Source organism: Camelus bactrianus, chromosome 4 (genome assembly GCF_048773025.1).
Source record: "Camelus bactrianus isolate YW-2024 breed Bactrian camel chromosome 4, ASM4877302v1, whole genome shotgun sequence".
Taxonomy (NCBI): domain Eukaryota; kingdom Metazoa; phylum Chordata; class Mammalia; order Artiodactyla; family Camelidae; genus Camelus; species Camelus bactrianus.
The window spans coordinates 54,696,263-54,717,341 of NC_133542.1; the positions used below are offsets into that span (position 1 = coordinate 54,696,263).

The following is a 21,079-nucleotide window of genomic DNA, read 5'->3' on the forward strand; positions in this document are numbered from 1 at the left end:
AGGAGATACTATTCCATCTTCTACTTCCTCTCTCGTGGAGACGCCTGTGTACATTATGTGGGTTTATTTATCTCACCTACAGGGACGGGTGTTCTGTGGCAGCCTGTTGCCCCGCTGCAGTTTCCTTTAAAAAACAGTTTACTTTCTTCCTTCACTTTGAAACCTTTAACCTCAGAATTTTATTTTTAAATGCTGTGAGCCCTCAAAGTCAGATTAAAAGATGTGACACTTCCTCCCTACCTGCCTTTCCCCAGAGATGTGCCGTAGAATGTGAATGAAGATGAAAGCTGGGATCAGAGCCGACCCCTTTAAAAAAAAAAAAAAAAACTCAAAACTAATGTCAGGGGTTCTCAGGCGTCAAACCTCCACCGTGTTCTCCGTGTCTGGTGTCATTTTCCCTCCTCTGTCCACAGACTCATCCTACTCTGAGCCTCCAGATGTTCAGCAGCAGTTGAACCACTATCAGTCCGCTGCCCTGGCGAGAAACAACAGCCGTGTTAGCCCCGTGCCTCTTTCTGGGGCTTCAGGGGGCGCTGAGCAGAAAACCGAAGCTGTTCTTCACTGCGAATTCTGTGAATTCTCCTCTGGCTACATCCAGAGCATCCGGCGCCATTACAGGGACAAGCATGGTGGGAAGAAGCTCTTCAAGTGCAAAGACTGCTCCTTTTATACAGGCTTTAAGTAAGTGGCGTGAAGAACAAACAGCCTTGATAAACAAGGTGGCTGCGCCTGCTCCGCCCCTCACCACACCCTTCCCTTACACTCCCCTATCCGTCGCTCAAGGGAGGCCCTGCTCATGGGATGATGCAGTCATAGGGTCCAGTCTTCACCAGCAGAGGCTAGTTTCAGAAAACGGCTTTTGGGGTTTGTGGAAGGGAAGGAGAGCTGTATCAGAACAAATGAGTTTGAAAATCAGAGCAAATGGGCACCAGAGGAGTATGAGATCACAGCAGAGGGTTTCCCTGACCCGGTACATGAAGCAGTGAGTGTTTCCCCTTTAGAGAACTATCCCTCCCTCGCCCCAGCCCCTGCCTTTTACTTTGTCTTTGAAAACAAAACAAAGTCAAAGTCAAGAGAGCACACCCAGCAGTAGTGATGCCCCTGCTACCCTTGTAGAGAATTCTTATTCCTTAAGCCCATACTATTGAAAGACCCAAAGAACCGAGACTTCACACTGGGAGGACTAAACTTGAACACTCATAGAGACGTTGTCCCCCATCTAGAAAGAGATCTGAAGCCACCTTGTCTCCTGTGTGTGACAAAGAATGGAGGGCTTCCTGATTTTTAATCTAAACTCCTGTGATTTAATCTCATCCTGTGAGATACCATTTAGGCTCATGGTTATGAGTGTGGAATGTGGAGCCTGACTGCCTGGGTTTGAATCCCAACTTTGCCACTTCCTTGCTGTGTGACTTTGGACAAGTTACTAAGCCTCTCTGTGTCTCTGGTTCCTCATCTGTAAAATAAAGATGATAATAGTATCTATCTTGTAGGGCTTTTGTGAGGAGTAAATGAACCATAAGTGAAGCCATAAAATGCTTAGCATAGTGCTGGGCACAAAGGGAACACTAATAAATGTTACTGTATCATAGATAGAAAGCTATTGTAATACTATAAGATTAGGTGCTATATTCCAGATACAGAACTGTTTTCATTTGCTCCTGTTGCAGTTGGCCTGAGCCTCGGTCACTGCGGTGCTGCATACAGATTCCACACAGAGAGGCTGGTGAGAGTAGGCTTCGTGCCCAAAAGAAAATGTGAACTGATAGAAAAACAAGTCTCTTTTCCACCAACATCTTAGTTGCTGGGATTTGATGGAAACTGTGTTAGATCTCCGACTATTCACGTGCTTCAGCTGCTTTTCAGATAAATATGTATATGACCTTAGAACTGGGAGGCGTCTAGAAGGACCCAGATAACAAGGGCCCGCCGACAGGTGTACGTGTTTCCCCAGAGAGAAGCACGTGGGTTATTAAAATGGGGACCTTGCCCGTTCAACTCTTGGTTTCATTCATTTTTATGAGACATCTGAGGCTTTGCAAATTTGGAAGTTCTGAAGAGGATGGAGGGGGAGGCAGTGGTACCCTCTGCCTTTGAGCTGGTACAGCGGCGTTTACATGATTGTCAGCCATCCTGTCTTCCTCACCGACCTGTCCTCCCCCATACCCGGGAAGAGTCATGGGGGCAGTTGGTGGGGCGTCCCTGCTTGTTTAAAAGAGCCCTTCTCCTTCCGAGTGCGATGAGAAATATATTCTTGTAGGGGTTTTGTTTTCTGTTTTTGATAGGCAACTTCTGGTTTTCAAGAATAAAGTGGAGGAGTCTGTCTCTTCCTTTTCAAACTTGGCCCTGAACCCAGACAAGTAGCATACTTTCCAAAAAGAGGTTCCCACTGTGTTACAGTGCTCAGTTAGTGCCCGAGTGGCCGAGGAACTCGGGGTCAGCAAACACGATGAACGGCTGTGGTTTTGGTCCCTGGGACTGGGGCGTCTCTGCAGTAGGATTGCCGGCCACAGGGGTGTGAGTGAGATGATCTTTGTCACACTCATCGCCTCTCTCCCCACCTCTCTCCCAGATCTGCTTTTACTATGCACGTGGAAGCCGGGCATTCAGCGGTCCCGGAGGAGGGCCCCAAAGATCTTCGCTGTCCTCTCTGCCTCTATCACACCAAATACAAACGCAACATGATTGACCACATCGTGCTGCACCGAGGTAACCATCCTAGATCATTCTTCTTGGGGCGCAGGGGGAGGGTGGCACAGGGGGCGTCTCAGGGAAGCCGTCTCGGGGTGGCAGCTGCACCCTTGCCCTGGGCCCTCACTCCTCACCTCTCCCTGCAAGAAATTATAGCGATCCATCCCAGTGGCAGCCAGCAGGGTAAAAACGTCTTCCCACTGAGAGGGTTTCCTCCCCCTGAGGGAGGCAGAGGTGACGGATTCTGCAGTGAACACCTCTGCAGGGCTTCCCAGCGTGAGGCATTTTTGGTCTGTGAATCCTCTGTTATCACGACCTTGCTGAGGAAGGAGTGAATGAGAAACAGAGTGGGTGGGTGAAGACGCGTAAAAGGCGAAGAGCAGTGGGGTTGTCAGCTGTTCCTCGAAGGAAGGCCAAGATGATTTCCAAAGCAGGATGTGGAATTTCCCTTGAAATGGATGGAGAGAGAAAAATTCTCAGAACGAAAAGTGACCTGATAAATATTAGAAAACCCATAGGCTGTGGGCTGAAACTCTGGTTTTAAAGTCTCCTGCCTTTAACCTCTCGTCCGTAAAAAGAGATGTCAGCGATGCCTCTGAGATGGCATGTGAAGTGTCTGGTGTGTTCCATGTGGAGGCATGCTGGGTGTTCCAAGAATGTTGCTTCCTTTGATAATCTGGGAGACGACTTCTAGGTACTTTCTGTTTTCCTTTGAGTTGCATTTACTGCTGGCCAATTAAAACACTGGTAAACAGGCCTCCTCTGCATTGGAAGGAAAAATATGTTTCTGTAAAAATGCCTTTGTCCGGAAGAAATTCAAGCCAGGGGTGGATGGAAAAAGATCACTTGGGTACCCGTTGCCACCTCTCTCTTGTTGCTTCCATCTCCTGACCTTTCCATCTCTTCTTCCTTCCCTCTGTCCGTCTGTCCCTCCTCCTCTTGCTCTTCCTGCCTGCCTTCCTTCTTTTGCCTCTAACCTGGGAAAGCCGTTCGGTATTTACCACATGCATCTCAAAAGCAGTGAGTGTCTTCTGCTGTCCTGCTGAGATGTCACTCATTCTGACATGCTGGATATTAGCATGGGGGCGCATTTTCAAAGTTTCCAGCATTTCCTGAGAGCCACTGCCTTTGGCCAGCGTGACATCTCACCCACATCGGCTGCAAACTGCGGGGAGACTCCACATCCAGCTCCCTCAGCCCTCCTCCTCCCCTGGCACGCCCCTGAGACGTGAGATGCCCACGGGTCGGGATGTCCATGTGGGAGGTTTAGGCCCAAGTCTTGGCCTGAGTGGTCCCTCCTGATGTCCCGCCTCAGTCACCTGGCTTCTGGTCCCCTGGCCTAGGTAGGGGTCAGGCACTCCAGGCCCCTCACTGCTTGGGGCAAGGCCATGAGTCGTGCAGCTGCCGAGCACCCAGAAAAATGAGACCTGACTTGGGCAGTGGGTTCCCTCTCTTTCCCATGTTGCTGCCTGGTGGGATCAGAGCCTTGATGCCTGACGAGCTCCATGACTTTCCCTCCCTGAGCTGAGAATTCAAGAAAGGGGAGGCAGAGAGGTATGAAACGCTTACGGCCTGGCACACAGCCTTGAACGTCACACCTGACACGGGGCCTCACACACGCCGTCCCGCACCTTCCAACCATGCTGGGAGGGGTGATACCCGTTCCTGTGGTCCTCTTTTATGTATATGAAGCTTGAAGCTGGAAAAAAACGACTTTTTCTTTGATTCAGTGGAGTTATTTGTGGTCATGTCACAAAGGATTTAAGACAGTCGTGCAGAACTGTGGGATTAAGAAACAAATGCAGAGATTGGGGCAAAGGCAGAACAAGGAGAAACCCGTTGAAAGTTCACTTGAAAGTTGGAGAAGGCTCCCCTGCACTTGGGGTGCTTGGTGTCTGCCGGGCATTTCTGGGCAGCTGGCCGCAGACTTGACCCTGGGACCCCCGCCTCCTGTGGGAGAGACAAAAACAGGACCAATTGGATTGAGAGCGTTTGCTGGACATTTGGAATTTTGTTCAGGAAATGTTCAGGAATCTGAGATGCTGGAACCCAGGAGGAGTTTCTCCAGTGGGTTCAGCCGAAGGGGACCATGTATGATGTAGGGAGTGTTGTCCCGGCCATAAATCCAGGGGTGAGTCCCGCGGGCCCGTGAGAGCTGAAGGAGTTTAACCAAAGTCACCCAGCCCGTGAGCAGGGAAGCTAGGAGCCAACCCTGGTCCCGGGGTCCCAGCACTGGCCTGTCACTGGTTACTTAGTCTCTTCTGTTTATTTATAGATTGTTTATATTAAAAGACGCATTGGAGCATATAAATACCGTCCTTGTCGGGGTCAGAAAGTGCACAGTCTGGAATGAATAGGAGCATTTGAGGACTGGTAGTAATGAAGGCAACGTTCAAGGCAGTAACATGGTTACTACTGCTGACTACTTACTAGGTAGCAGGTGCTGTACTGAGTGCTTTCCAATAAGTCATTTTATGGAATTTTCACAAAACCCTAAGTCGTGGGTCTTACCGTCATCCCTAATAACGGGGGCAAAAACAGGTTCAGAAGACTGAGCATATTACCCAGGGCTACGTGACTAGTAAGTGACAAGCTGGGATCTGAACCCAGGCTTGCATGCCCCCCCAGCCCATGCCTTTATACCCAGCAGGCATCACTGTCTTGCCCTTGGGAAGGTGACTGGTGTCACTCCGTGGAGCGTTCTAGTGGCTGTGGCATCTGGGTCTGAGGACAGGATGATCTGGAGGCTGGAGGTCAGGGACGAGGACCGCTGAACCGCCGACGGCAGGATGCTGCAGGACAGCCGTGTCGGCCACATGCCCCTGGCCTGGCTTTGGCGTCCATCTCCCTCAGAACGGCAGCTCGGTGGGAAGCAGGTCTCGACAAGTCAAGAGACAGGGTTGGGTATCTGCCTTGAAGTAGGGGCTGGGCTCAAAGTAACAAGACTTGGCTCTTTCTGCACCTGGGCCCTCCTTACTCGGTGGATGGAGAAACAGCTTTGCTCTCTGGGGCCTGCGGTCCAAGATCTTTCAGAGACCTTCGTCAATTAAAATGCTTGGAATGAAAGGCAAGAAAACCAACTTCTGAACTGGCCGTGAGACCCAGCTACTGTTTGCAAGAATAGCGTTTCCGTAGCTTTTTCTCCAGACAAATTGACAAATTTAAATAAGGAGGAGGGGAAAGAGAATCCTTTTCACTCCCAGGAAGTCTGAATGAGAAGTGACTGTGGAGTAATGTTAGCCGTGGCAGACGACAGCACCCCGTTTGCCCGTGCATTCAGCAGACATCCATTATTTGCTCGTTACATGCCACGCCCAGCCGACTTCTTTGGATCAGATGGGGTATGTGAGACCCAAGGAGATGAAGGGGTGCATAAGTAGAGATAAGACCGTGAGTGGCAAGTGTCAAGGATGTTCACAGTGGCAGATACAGTTCTGTTTGGGGTAAGGAAAGTGCTGGAGGCGGGTGGCTTTCAGACTGAGCCACCGTAACGTTTCAACAGGCAGCGCAGACTTAAGGTGGGGTGTATTCGTTTTCTGGGGGACTTAACACAACAAAGATGTGTTCTCTTACCATCTGGGAGCCTGGGAGTTTGAAATCCAGCTGTTCGCAGGGCGGTGCTCCCTCTGAAGGCATGAGGGGAGAATCCTTCCTTGGCTCTTCTCAGCTTCTGGGGGTTCCCGACTTTCCTTGGTGCCCCTTTGTCTTGTAGCTGCCTCCCCCCAGTCTCTGCGTCTGTCCACACACGGCCTTCTGTTCTGAGTGTGTGTCCGTGCGCCCTCTCCTCTTCCCAAGACACCAGGTTTTATGCCCACCCTAACCCAGTATGACCTCATCTTGACTAACGACATCTGCAGAGACCCCGTGTCCCAACGAGGTCTGAGGGTCCTTTGTGGACAGACATTTCTGGGGGACACTTGTTGGTGGGGAGGAAAATTTTTAACAAATTTAGGAGAGTGGAAGCAAGATGTGTTGACAGAGGAGGCAGTTCAACTGTTCTGAACTGAATAGGAGGCAAGGTTGGAAAGGGATGTTCCGGCCGAATGAAGGAAGGCTTAGGTACCAACGCAGGAGTGGAACGTTACTCAGGAGACAGATGGGATGCTCGGGTGTGGAGGAGACACCGGGTGAATTCTAATTTAGCAAAGATTGAAGCCAGGGATTATAGACCCATGTCTCTGAGGAACTCTGAACTTAGGTCAGATCCACGTTGGGTGAGATTGGCCACAACTGGACCGGTTTAATCCTGGAACGCTGAAGCCGTGAGACCTCTGTTTCCAGGAGAAAGTTGGTGGTAGGACTTTTGGTGGGTTTTCTTTCCTGCAGCAAATACTTATAGAGCACCCAGCACAGGCTAGCATTGTCTCAAGCCTGAGGGACACAGCCATGAAGAGGCAGGCAAGGTTTGCGCCCTGAAAGAGCTTGAACTTCCGTGGGAAGCGTGACAGTGCGCGAGGACATCATTAGTTTCAGGAGTCCCTTTCCATTAATTTTATCACCCCGGAAGCACAGTGCCTCCTGCACAGCTTTGCCTAGATGTACCTTGGATGCTTAGAATGGACCTGAAAAATCAGGCACGGATTAAATTACCGACACGAAACAATTTTGCCAAATATTGCTGTCATAGTCAGGGAGGTGTGTAATCACCGAGACTGCTCTCCAGCTGGCATATTCACTTAGTTTCTGTTTCCCAGCCTGTAGCCTCAACACAGAGACAAACGCTGAATTTATCTGACCCCTGCAGGTAGGTATCTTTTTGGAGCAGAACTCATCTCCCCTTACTGATCTGATCAGTATCATTTTTCTTGAGAAAAGAAAAAAAAATCTGAGACAAGACAGTCTTTAATTTTATTCGGTGAAATTACTTGTTCGTCTCTTATCCATCAAATACTTATGCCTGTTAGAATTAGAGGTGGGGGAGGGGAGAGCATGCACGAGGTCCTGGGTTCAACCCCCAGTACCTCCATTAAAATAAACAAGTAAACCGAATTATTTCTTGCCCCCCCCCCGGAAGTTTTTTTAATTAAAGTGAATAATAATAAAGATTTAAAAGAAAAAATAAAGAGTCAGAGATGCAGTTCCCAGCTCTCTCTGGCTTGAGGATGGGAGCCTGGCGAAGGTCAGACTTCTTACAGGAGCTGCTGTGTTTCCGTTTATGTGTGTCTGTCATGCTTGTATTTGGGGATGGTGGCTTTCTGATACTCAGCCCCTGTCACCCATTCGGCTGAGAGAAGTAGCAGGTGGATCTTGGGTTTGGCCCAGAGTGGGTGTTGGCCCTGTATGATAATCTACATTCAGAGTTTATTGGAGTGAATGACTTCCAAATCTCTCCCTGAATCATTTAGGCCTGGCGCGTGGTGGGGAGGAAACCCACGTGTGCTGTGATCGGCCTTTCAGGAAGGATTTTTACTTGGTGACTTCACGGTGATGTGGTTTTTTGCACGGTTTTGAGCAGAAGTGACCCCACCCCCACCCCCACCCCCCGGTAGTTGAAATTCTGCAGATTTTCCCCCCGAGCACCACATGAGCTTGACGGCACACACTTGCGGGCTCTGGTTGGACCCGAGCACCCCCGAGCTTCCGCCTGGCGCTGCCCCAGGGCCCAGCCTCCCGTGGGTTTTATGTCCAGCTGCAGCGCCGAGCATCTTTGGAGGATGTGGAGATGAGAGACGTTCTCTCTTGGAGTCGCACGGGTGAAGTCATAATATTTATGCAGCCAGTGCTGGAAGCTGAGTCACAATGAGTGTGATTCAGGCCTTGATTTCTTACCCAAGGTAATTTCGAGAGGTGTGAAGTCAAGAAAGACCCACAGTTGTTGCTGCCCCCGTAGGAAGAGCTCGGAGCTTCTGTAGCTGAGACCGGCTCAGGCCGAACCTGGAAACATTCCAGTCCCTCGCTGTATGTCCTTCCCCCGCCTCGAACATGAATAACCTCATTCAGAAAACGCTGTCTGTCATTCGCCCGCCTTGCAGAATCTGTCTTGTTTTTTTTATCTTGGTCGTGTCAGCCATGTTTGTGGAAAGGGAAAAAAAGGTTAACTTTTTTCTAAAACGAACATGCACATAAGGAGGAGACTTGAGATGCTGGCAGTGTCTTAGTTTGGAAGTGGGAAGTCTTGCCTTTCTGAGTAGGTTAAGCAGGGAAGTTACCATTTTTTGAAATCCAGAAGATATTTGGAAGAAATTCAGATAGAAATGGTCACCTTAGACACTGATGGCTCTTGCAATCTTGAACTATTAGGAATGAGAGGCTTGTAAGTGCACTGCGTAAGGTTCGGATGTGCCGCCCTGAGGGTCGTTCGCAGGAGTGATGGAGAAGGATGATGTCGAAGGGCCGGAGACCCAGGCTCCCGGGCCACAACTTGGTGCTGAGCTAGAGGCAGTAGCTTAACAGATACACTCTCAGCTTCCACTGAAGGTAATCAGACTGACTCTGCAGGGCGTTATGCGGTAAAAAGTCGCCTTGATGGGGGAACGCCTAACCAGGCTTGATTCCGCCTAACCAGGCTTGAGACTTAGTAAATGGGAGTGGCCGTTCATGTTAATTGGCATTATTTTGACTCCCAGGGATTATTCTGAGTGCTCCTGATTTTGTATAAAGGTCACTTTGACACACATCGTGAAATTGGAAACTGCAAAAAAAAAAAAAAAAAAAACTTACCACAGTGGTAGAGGAATTGAAAAGGAGACCTGTCGAAAGACAAGTTTGAAAGAACCGATCATTTCCAGGGGAGAAGGGAAGACAGGGAGGTGACAGAATGACTGTCTTCCAGGGTTGGAGGTATCCTGACCTGGAAGATCGTAGGCAGCTCTTCCCCATCCCCAGTGGGGTCAGCAAACTGGGGCAGACGGGACTGGCTGGAGCCAAAGAATGAACATGGAAGCAGGAGAAATGACAGAATAGAAATCAGGCGCAGAGAGAGAGAGAGAGCGAGTGAGCGAGCGAGCACGCAAGGGAGGATGCACATCTCAAAGAAGGTGCCAGAAAAGTTCATGCCAACACTCGTTGCGAACTCCTGAAGGATAGTGTGTGGGGGGCAGTCCTCTTGGTTCAGCCTGCACCCCTGTCTCTTGCCAACTGCTCACGGCTCGTGTCCCCGCACGTCTTCCCAGAGCAGCCCGACCTGCTGCTTGGCACTTGGTTTGGAGTGGTGTCTCACCCCAAGTCCATCGCACCTCCTTAGGATGCAGTTGTCTGGAGGCATTTTCAGTAGCCAAAACTGGGGAGGAGGGAGTGCTGCTGGCATTGGTGGGTAGGGACCAGAGACGCTGATAAACACCCTACAACGCACAGGAAACCCCCCCGCCCCCAGCAAATGTTGTATCTGGCACCTAAATATCAGTAGTGTGACTGTTGAGAAACCCTGAATTAGAGGAGTGAGTAGAACGCCGTAGCCCGGGCTTTCTTAAAGCTCGTTAGTTTACGCCGGAGCATTTTTTCCTTCCGTTTACACCAAACCATGGCACTGAATGGTTAGAAGACTGTTAAAACATTTGCTATTCTCAGAAAATGTGTGGATTCCATTATAATCATGTGTTTCTTAGCTGCCTGCTCTACTTTGGTTTAAAAATATTTATATTTCTAAATAAGCGACTGATTCTTTGTATAGGGAAAATAACATATGCATTAGAGCTCCAGGGAGTTCGCTGCAGACCCCAGCTTCCGCACTGCCTCTGCCCAGCATTTTGCTGGCCAATTAATCGCTGCATTCAAATACTCCCAAGGCAGTGGCCGCCCTGCGAATGTGCGGGCTGAGGCTGCCGCTGGGTGGGGAGAATTCCCCAGGGGCCAGGCACAGCCCACCGACAAAGGGAGGGCTCCCTGAGTGAGTGGCTTCAGCGCAAACAGACTGATGCTCTGGAAATGTTGCTCCTCAGTGATTCTGAGAATAAATCGCGCTTTCCTGAGTTAATAATACATTGCTGTTTCCAAATAATATAAGTATATGTTGTGTGCGTCCATTTGTAAACTTTCGGAGTCTTCTGAAATCCAGACACAGCATGAAAACACACGCTATATTTGATCCTTGCATAAATAGCACAGATTTTAATTTTATCCCAGTTATGGATATCTGGCGCGTGCGCCGATACTCTGGGCAGACTGGTGTGAAATTTAATTTGAGCAGTTAAACACGAGGGTGAGAGAGTACAGAATAAACAAGCCCGCGCACTTCCAGCCCTCCAGCATTTGGTATGTTAACGGGAGAGGCACCCAAATCCTCTCTCTCTTTTATTCTCTCCCTTGTGACAATCAGATTACAGATTGTCTGAAAAGGCGCAAATCCTCCATATCACCCACACCACCCCCATATCCCCCGGAATGTTGCCTGCAGCCATTTCATCTGCGTGAGCGCTTCCGAGTTGGAGGTTCTGTGAATGAAAGTGTCCGGGTTTCTTTGTTTTCAGATTTGATCTTAGATTAGGGATTCCCTTGGTTAAAAAAAACAAAAGGAAAAGTATCTCCTTGAGAACATCTTGGAAGGGGAAACAGGAATGGAATTGGAAATGGTGGGAAATGACGGATTTGCGTTCGGGGGACAGGCGTGCGGATCTCAGCTGGGCCAGTTACAGAGGCTGTGACCTTTGGAGAGTTACTTAAAAGCTTGGTTCCTCACCTGACTAATTTGTAAAAATGGGAGTAACTCCAGGCAGATAGAGCTGCTAGGGAGGTACACAGTGGTGGCACATAAGTGCTCAGAGAATGTCAAGTTTCCTTCCCCCTTAAAGACATCTGTAAATCCAGCCCAGATACCACTTGCTGAGGAAGTAGGACATGCTAATAATGGTTGCTGTTGATAATCATTCTTATTGGTAAAAGTTCCATTCTTTTCTCCTTTAATCACCTCCCCCGGGAATTAGCCAGCACTTTGCAGCCTGCTCATCCCTATTTATAGGCCATTCTGGGTATGAAGTGCGCAGAGCTTTTGGCCTTAAAAGCCCCCACAGGTACCAGCGGACCGCGTTGATTTGGGGGTTGTGGGAGGGACAGTGTGCATGTGCGTGCACTTCACGGACCCGGAAGGACTGGCCACGCTGAACGGGTGAGTTTCTCCTAATACTCCCCAGAAGGGACACTGCTTTCCATCAGTCAACGTTCCCGTCTTTCTATCCAATTTGTTTCCACAGAAGAGCGCGTGGTCCCCATTGAAGTGTGCCGGTCCAAACTGTCCAAATACTTGCAGGGAGTAGTTTTCCGCTGCGATAAGTGTACCTTCACCTGCTCCAGTGACGAGAGCCTCCAGCAACACATAGAGAAGCACAATGAACTGAAACCTTACAAATGCCAGCTCTGCTACTACGAGACCAAGCACACGGAGGAACTGGACAGCCACCTGCGGGACGAGCATAAGGTACACTGGCCCACGCCCTCTGCCTCTCGGCCCCAGCGCCCCCGTGGGAGGGGCCGGGCTGAGCTGTCACCCCCGCGGCGTGCGAGGCGGAGACGCGAACTAAGCAGGGGCGAAATGCGGTGCGTTTTATTCTGTTAGGGAAGGACTGTAAGGTCCTTTTAGACTGGAACGCACAGATGGGGGAAGGCAAATCGCCCCGACCCTCCTCAAGCCCAGCCGCTTAACATTTTTGGTCTCTTCGATGCCCGCTTTCCTTTGCTTTATATAATTATCATTATACCTTCCAGGAAATAGCCTGCCTTCCTTTTAAAAACCTTATCCTAACTGGGAGTAATTTTTCCATATTTTTTTGAACATATTATCACAAAGGTTGATGAACTTCTTCTGTAAAGGGCCAGGTAGTAAATATCTCAGGTTTTGCAGGCCAGATGGTCTCAGTGGCAACTAGTCAACTCCACCCTTGTTGCAAGAAAGCAGCCCCAGACCAGACATAAATGAATGGGCGTGGCTGCGTTCCAATAAAACTTTATTTACAAAAATAGGCGACAGGCCGTGGACCCCTGCTTGCTGCCAGCCCCCGTGTCCCTCAATCTTGGAGGCTGTTTCTGGTATATTGCTGACTCCAAACATTTTCCAGGCATTGCTGCTCATGTCAGAACATGACAAGGACTGTCAGATATGTGTTTTATTTGGGGAGGGAATAAACTAGTACAGGACATAAAATAAGGGGTTTAGGAAGAAAATGCTCTTCCGAAAGTCAGCTGGCCAGAGGGTGAATCACACAGGACGGCTTCCTCACTTCTCTTAGGACGTATCTGGCACATCAAGTATTGAGACACTTGTTGCTGGTTTTGTATATTGTCCAGTTGGCGGGGTGGGGAGATGTGGTGAGTATTTGCTTCATGAAAAGAGCCCATTGAATTGTTTTCTAATTAACCAACAAATCCAAACCATCTAGTGAGTGTTTACTTAAGGCACAATGAGAAGCACTTTGGATATTGTTTCCTTTTTCCTTGCTCTGTGTCCTGTCAGTGGAAACAGAGTTTCTCTCTTTTGGACTTACCAACCCAAGTTATTAAAGATTCCTGTCTGAATCTAGAATTTTCCTGCAGGGTGTTGAGAGAGAGAAGGCTGAGCTCGGTCAGCCATCTACAGTTGATGCTAACTTTTTATGCCAACTTCTCTGCTTTGGAATGTGTTCGTTTTCTAATGTGTCCACCCAAAGAATAAAAGCAGAGGAGAGCCCAAATTACCTCCCTTACAAACCTTCATACTCTTTCTTAGTCAAACTGGGCATTTCTGCCCCCAGACCGAAAGGAAAATCACTCATCCTTTTCAAGCCAAGCTTTCTCTATCCACACACATGTGTCTTATTTACGTAACCACCTCGGATCTTTTTTTATTATAGAGTTGAGGCCATCAGGCTGGTATTTTGGGGATGGAGCAAAACAGGAAGATAAATTTTTCCCCAGTTGTTGCACAGTAGCTGTGAGTCACTGGGGAAATCCAGAGAAGGCTGGAAACCATACCAGATGTGGAAGCAGGGGCTCCCCGAGCAGCCGTGGACCGTGGGGGACTTTGGAATATGCATCAGGCAAACGGGTTACTCAAGAAACGAGGGGCCCCATTTAGACCTTTTGGAGCCAGACAGACGTGGGTTTGAATTTTGTCTCCACCATTTACTCTGCAGCTTCAGCAAGTTACTTACATTTCTGTGTCTGTTCCCTGATTTCTAAATGGGAATTGTTACTCCTTTCTCGGAAGTTTTACAAGATTAAGTGAAGACCTGGTATTTCCCACGCTTTGAGACCCATGTCAAACAGTCTGTGAATTGAACTGTGCTCCAGTGTATCAGCAGCGTATCAGAAAGGCAGTCATGTTCCTAAAGACCTAAAACAGACTTGAAAATCACTAACTGTACTTCGCATTTTAGACATGGTCTTTGATGGGTTTTATTTTCACTGTGCTGTGCTAGGTTCTTTCATGTTACTCCCTCTCATGGTCGACCAGCTTATTAAGTCCAGTGAGCGTCTAACTGAGGCTGAAGGATTGCCGCTCGCGGCATGCCTGATGATTTTCATCTTTGTCTCAGCTGCTTTGTTAAAGTTCATGAGACTCATGCTTTTTTACTCTTCCTTCTTTTCTAAATGAATATAAAATGCAGTTTGAAGTTTTGAAATAATTCTCCAAGCACGAGTTTATAAACAAAGATAGCAGTGCTGCTGAAACGGAATTTTGGACTGATAGGCAGTGACCTTATGCACTAATTAAAAATGGTCATTCTTTGGGATGAAGGATGTCTGGAAGTCTGATTTCAGTGTTCATGAAAAGGGTACAGGAGTGTCAATATACAATGTACTAAAGGGAAGTTCGCTAACGAGTGAAATACAAAAGTCAAGAACCATAAGGCAAGAACAAGAAATTAAAGCCATAAGAATTGGAAAGGAAGAAATAAAACTATTTTTGTTCACAGACAGTGTGATCTTTATAGGCAAACAATCCTAAATAATCTATTTAAAAAGCTGCTAGAATATTAGTTTAGCAGAGTTGCGGGATACAAGGTCAATATACGAACATCAATTCTGTTTGTATATACTAGTAATGGATGATCTGAAAATGAAATTTTAAGATCAGTTTCATTTACAGTAACAGCAAGCAGAATAAAATGCTTAAGAATGAGCATTGCGATAATAAGAACTGTGAAAGCTGTATGCTGAAAACTACAAAATGTTATTGAGAGAAATCAAAGAACAAAGTGAAGGCAGTATGTATCATATCTGTGAATTGGAAGACTCACTACTGGTCATGCTTCCCGGACTGATTTACAGGTTCAATGTAATCAATCTGTCAGAATTGCACTAGGCTTTTTTTCTTGAGCAGAAATTGACAAGCTGGTACTAAAGTGTATGTGGAAATGCAAAGGACCTAGAATAGCCTCAACAGTATGGACAAAGAACAAAATGGGAAGACTTGCCCTTGATTTCAGAACTTTTACTATAAAGCTGCAGTAATCCAGAGAGTATGGTGATGGCGTAAGGACGGACATATGGCTCGGTGGTGCAAAAGGAAAAGTCCAGGAATAAACCCTAATATATGAGGTCATTTGATGTTCATCAGAGGTGCCAGGGTAATAAGGAAGGGATAATTTTTCAACAATCTGTTACAGTTGGATTTCCATAAGGAAAATAGTGATCGTTGACTCTTATGTCACTCCCAACACAAAAATTAAACCCAAATGGATTATAAACCTCAACGTATGAGCTAAAACTATAAGCTAGAAAAATTTTTTAAATTTTCCTTGGGTTAGGGAAAAAATCTTAGCTGTGATTCAAAAGCTATGAACATTAAAAGAAAAAAAAATCAATAAATTAGATGTCATCAAAATTGAAAGTCTTGCTCTTCAGAAGACACCATTAAGAAAATGAAGAGATAAGAAACAGATTGGAAGCAAATATTTGCAAAGTAACTGATGAGGGACTTCAACCAAAATACATAAAGAATTTTGCAACTCAGTAAAAAGAAGATAAACAATTCCATTAAAAATGAGAAAAAGATTTGAATAGACGCTTTACCCATGAGGATATGCAAATAGCAAATGATCACGTGGAAAGATGCTTCCTTAACAGGACTCATCATTCAGGAAATGCAGATTCAAACAATAGTTAAGACATAACTACCAACCCACTAGAATGGCTAAAATTACGAAGGCTGATAGCATCAAAGTGTTAGCAAGGATGTGGAGAAACTGGAAATCTCATACAGGGCTGACTGGAATGTGTAATGGCACGTGTACTGTGGAGCATTTTGGCAACTTGTTTAAAAGTTAAACATACACTTAACCAGCCGATCCAGGAAGCCTACTCCCTCATCAGGTGGTTGGATAAATAAAATGTGCTATATCCACACAATGGAATACTACTTCTCATAAAATATGTGAACAACCGATACATGTAACAAACAGTATGGCTGAGTCTCAAAAACATGATGTCAAATGGACAGAAGCCAGACACAAAAGACTACATATCGTATGATTTCATTTAGATGAACTTTTCTAGAAAAGGCAGAACTAAGGAGACAAAGCAGATCAGAAGTTGCAGGATATGAGGGTCCTTCTTAAGACTAAAGAAGAAGAAGGTGATGAGGGTTGTACAAATGTATACATTTACTAAAACTCAGTGAAATGTTCATTTAAAATAGATTAATTTTATGGTAAGTAAATTGTATCTCAATTCCTAAAAGATGTAAGTTCCCCAGGACCTGACCCATGGTAGGTCCTCAATAAATGTTCATTTTCTGTAGTCTTTTCTTATTATGAAGTTGATCCCAGGAACAGATAGTTCTATGAAGATGCTTGAGATCCAGGTAAACGTGTAAACTGCCAAAACTCAAATGTGCAGTAGACTTAGCAGTTGGTTTTAAACTAAGGTTTAGTTTTTTTCTAGTTACACGAGGTGTTGAGTGCGTTTCTCCTTACGTCCTTCTGTGAATAGCTTCAGGTGGTTTTGTGTGGCGGAGAGAATCCATACAAGAGACGAAAAGACACTGCAGGATGTGTTTGCAGTCAAAGGATTTCATTAAACAGAACTGGACTTTCAAAACTGGACTCCTGAATTCTGCCTGCAAAGCTTTTAAACCTCAGGAATGTCTAAAGATGTCAGACTGTATCATTCATGGCCTGGACAGAATACCGATTCAGTGGAAAGGGTCCTTGGAGTCAAATAAACCGTTCCATTTAAGAACCAAGTTCTCAAGTGCCCTGGATTCACACTGCTGTGTTTATCCTCAGAAGCCAACGTGAAGTAGAAAGGGGAAGACAATCAGCACCTTCATTTTTCAGGTGACACAGAATCTTGTCTTCCTAGACCTTTATCTCTGCACCAGCGAACAAGGAATCACTTCTCATCTCTTAGAATCTAAGGTAAACGGTCCAGGCTCTTTGAAATTTTAGTTTTTCATCCTTCAACTCCCCGTCTTTTCTCTCTCACTAGGTCTTCTAGAGGCACAATATTCTATTCTTTCATTCCCTCCCTCCGTATGCACCCTTCCCAAGCTGAAATCATGTTAGTAGTGCCATGTATTGGCAATACTGGTGTATGAGAAAGACTTAACATTTCTAGGAACCTTGAAGTCATGGAAAAAGCCCAAACCTTGCTCTTCTCACATTTGAAAAAAACACATACATTTTTCTTTGAAGAAAGTTTAAGGAGATGCTATACCTTGTTAGTGTTCTTTATGATTCTGAAGTCTCTTTGCTAGTTTAGGGAACATAAAAATATATTATCTCTAACTTGGTTTGCTCGTAAAATTGTCATGTTCGCGATATTAAATTTAGAAGGATAGTCTATTCAGGCAATACACAGTCACTAATTGAATTTACTTTGAAATGTTTTTAATTTTTTATACAAATGGAGCCTTGGGCGGCTGAACTCTAAGGAACTCGTATCTCTTACTTTTTGTCAGTTTGGAGGAAGCAGCAGAACATTCAGCTCAGGAGGAATCGCCAGCGTTTTAGTTATTCCAGTAAAATTGTTCCGCTTTCTGGACTAGTGAAATCCACAGTGGCCAAAAAAAAAAAAAAAAAAAGTCACATAGAATATTGGTTTCCAGTGAAGGAAATGAGAAGAAATAAAACAAAAGGAGAGCCTTCCCCGACTCCAAATCAGGAAATACACCTTTGGCCACATTTTTTTTTTGGACCGCGTTTCACGTCTCAACTAAGTCTAGCAGCTCTGGCTTTATCAGCTCCGAGGATTCCTGCAAACTGGAAGTGCTTCCAGGAGATTATGTCATTTCATCTCTGCTTTCCCTCATGTTAGTTGTTTCTCAGCCATAGACCCGTTTCTTTCATATCCTTTGGAAGACAAGTCAGCAGTAGATGAGCAAGGTGTGGTCATTTTTCAGAGGGATGTGCCTGGCAGAACCTTACATGGTATTTCTCAAGCAGACATTTGAAGATGTTCTTTTCCTGTAACCCTTTGAAACTATCCCCTAAACTCTCCAGCCAAAACTAACGGCTCCTGCTTCCAAGCTTCCATAGAACTTTCCTTCTTCCTCCCCTAAGGCACGCATTTCATGCAACCTCAACTCACACTTAACCCTTAACAAGCCTCCGTCTTGCCGTGGAGGGCAGCGTTCTAAATATTTACTTCTCTTTTCTTCTGAAATCTAACCACAGTGTTCTGCATACAAGAAAGGCTCCAGGAGCTGGTTGCTAAATAAATCAATAAATGGAATCACTTTTCAAATAGGAGATTTGGGGTATCCTGTTTGTCCAAATAAGCCTGTTTGTGGCGGCAGCAGCATCTCTGCCTCGATTTCGAGTTCGGGAGATCGGCAGCAGCTCAGTTGGCCGACAGCAAAGTTCTTTGACTTTCTTGGTGCATTTCATGCAGCTTTCTTGAGTGCTTATGACTGGAGGTAGGCTGAGGTTCTCGAAGTGATGGATTTTGTCTGTGCTTTGGCTAAGTCAGGTCTGTTCTAACTCAGTGATCGCAAAGGAAAGTGGATCTCTCCTTGACTTCGGTGCTCTGTCCCCTTCTGGTACTTGACCATCCTATATTCTTACTGTTCTTAGAAAGATTTTTATTTTGAAGAAAAGATTCTCAAAAGCTTCCAGTTCTTCAATCCCATCAAATTTTGGAACGAACATCACTGTCACGATACTTTTTTCTTCCTCCTTCTTGTGTTCAGCCAGTATCCCATGGGTAATTTTTTACATATTTTGCAAGTAATTTTGCTTTTTGACGGTTGATTTGCATTCTCAGGGGGAAAGCTGGAGCTGTGTCATCTGAAGATGTGGGTTCTGACCCTGGCTTTACCACTTGTGTTCCGTTTTCCTCGTCTACCATCATGCAAGATAACACATCTAGCAGGATGATCATAAGGGTTAAGCAATACATGTAAAAACGACTGGATGAGTTTTTAGCATAGAATAGATAGATACTTGGTAAGTGCTGAAACAAAATCTTTTACAAAATGTCCGATTTGATTTCTCTCGTTAGTAAGCAAATTTATATCATGGCATGACTGTTACAAAGGTCTTCATACTTTATGACCTCCTGTGGGTTTTTATGTTACTGGTAAATTCAAATCTTGTGTGTTGTGTGTCTACTGCGTGACTGACTTTGTACTCTGCACTGAGCCTATAAAGCTAAGTAGGAGATGGTTGCTACCCTGGAAGTGTTTATAGTAAAGAATCACAACCCAGCACATTGAGGTATGTTAAGTGCTGGATGGAGGTACCTGTAAAGTAGTGCAAAGCAAGTGTGGTGTCATGGCTCATCTCCCACAGGACTTTAATACATTTAGTGAAATATCTTCTGTAGAAGCTTTTACAAGAGCTCTGATTGAAATGCTCTTAGCTGAGAATTCAAGACTTTTACCCATGCCTTTGACCATCTTCCTGTAAGAAATAGAGACAACACTTTGCTGAATCTTCCTCCCACTGATTCTTCCCCTCATTCCCATTCTGACGTTTAGAGGTGGGCAGAGAAGACCCACCTGCTATCATAAGTCGAGGTGGACAAACTCTAGCCTCTGGACCAAATCTGGCCCCCGGCCTGTTCTTATATGGCCCGCCAGCTAAGAATGGTTTTGACATTTTTTAAATGGTTGAAAAAAAATATCAAGAGAGTAGTATTTCGTGACCTGTGAAATTATATGAACTTAAAATTCCAGTTGTCCGTAAATACGGTTTTATTGGAACACAGCCACTCTCATCCATTTCCGTATTGTCTGGGGCTGCTTTCAAAGCTACACGATAATTGAGTAGTTGTGACAGACTGTGTGGTCCAGAAAGCCCCAAATCCTCGCTTCTGTGGCCATTCACAGAAGAAGTCTGCCAGCCTGGGCTGTGAGTCCTTTAAAATCTCTGCAGCACTACACATTCTCAGTGTGGGACAGAGATGGGCATTTCTGATGTAAGAGGCAGTTTTTCCATGTTCTCTGCTGTCACTTCTTTTAGAAATAGAAAGTGCACTTGGCCTTTCTTTTTAACATGGACATGCAGGATTAGGTGATGTGAACAGCCTGATTGGGTGTCTCTTTCTGAAGGTACAAATGTTAAGTCAGTAGGTGGGGGACTCGGGACACGTTAAGGGGATTTTTCCTCATCCCAGTCTCCCCCACTTACTGTCTGCTAAGTGATTTGAAGACAAGGGTGTCCAATTTCATCCTTTCCTTAACAAGCAAGTTTTTAATCAGTCGTTCCTAGAAGACTGGGTTCGCCTCCCCAGGGCAGTGGGAGAATGCATGTGCAACTTGGCCATGTTTGTAAATCACATAACACTCCCCCCCCTTAGAAGAAGACCTGAGTAGGGAAATTCTTTTGTATGCTTGGGACAGATCGAAATCCTTTTGCTGAATGGTTAAAAAGCAGCAAACAAAAACATTCACGGAATGGTGCAGCTTGAACTTTAAGCGGGAGCGTGGAAGGGTTTGCAGTGTCCCTGCTTCAGAGGCAGAAGCGTTTGCTGGTGGTGGGGACTTCATCTGCCCTCGTTACTGGACAGCTGACTTTGCCGTGACTCTGAGTTAGTGGCCTTCACGGGGGACTTAGGATTCGAGGGCTTTCACAAGTAACTTTCACGGGACATGAGGATTTGCACATAGTTTTATCTGAGCAATGATGTATTTGAACACTCTGCCCTTTAAAAATATGGGTGACTTCTTTTGCCTTCAGAAGACTCCAGGCAGCCAGGTTCTAAGAACTCAAACTCAGCCTTGCTGTCTTGCTCCCTCTGTTGTGGGCCTTTTGGGAAACAAGGTAATAAATTGCTTCTCTCCAAGGATAAAAGGGACCAGCCCTCAATATGCCCTCTGTCCCGTTAAGAAGTTGGTCAGATACCCGCCAGTTTCTAGGTCCAGAAAATAATGATCACTACCAGGATATCATTTCAGAAGCCGACTTAGAAATATATTGGAATTTTAATATAAAGTCTGTCTACCCTTTGACTTTGGCCCTATAATTTCACATTTGGAAATTTAGCCTATAAAATTTAAACATGAAAGGAAAGGTTTACATACAGTGAGGCTTATTAC

General features: G+C 45.9%; 1 protein-coding gene across 7 annotated transcripts in view; it reads left to right on the forward strand.

Moving 5' to 3' along the window:
* ZNF462 (zinc finger protein 462) overlaps window positions 1–21,079 on the forward strand; it is a 134,579-nt gene that overhangs the window by 100,794 nt on the left and 12,706 nt on the right. For all 7 annotated transcript variants that reach the window (XR_012506488.1, XM_074361946.1, XM_074361944.1 and 4 more), the window contains 3 exons: window positions 414–681; window positions 2,573–2,709; window positions 11,817–12,040. Coding sequence is in view for 6 of the 7 variants with exons in the window: in XM_074361946.1 (XP_074218047.1) it covers window positions 414–681; window positions 2,573–2,709; window positions 11,817–12,040 (629 nt within the window). In the remaining variant the exon portion in view is untranslated. The remainder of the gene's footprint in view (window positions 1–413; window positions 682–2,572; window positions 2,710–11,816; window positions 12,041–21,079) is intronic.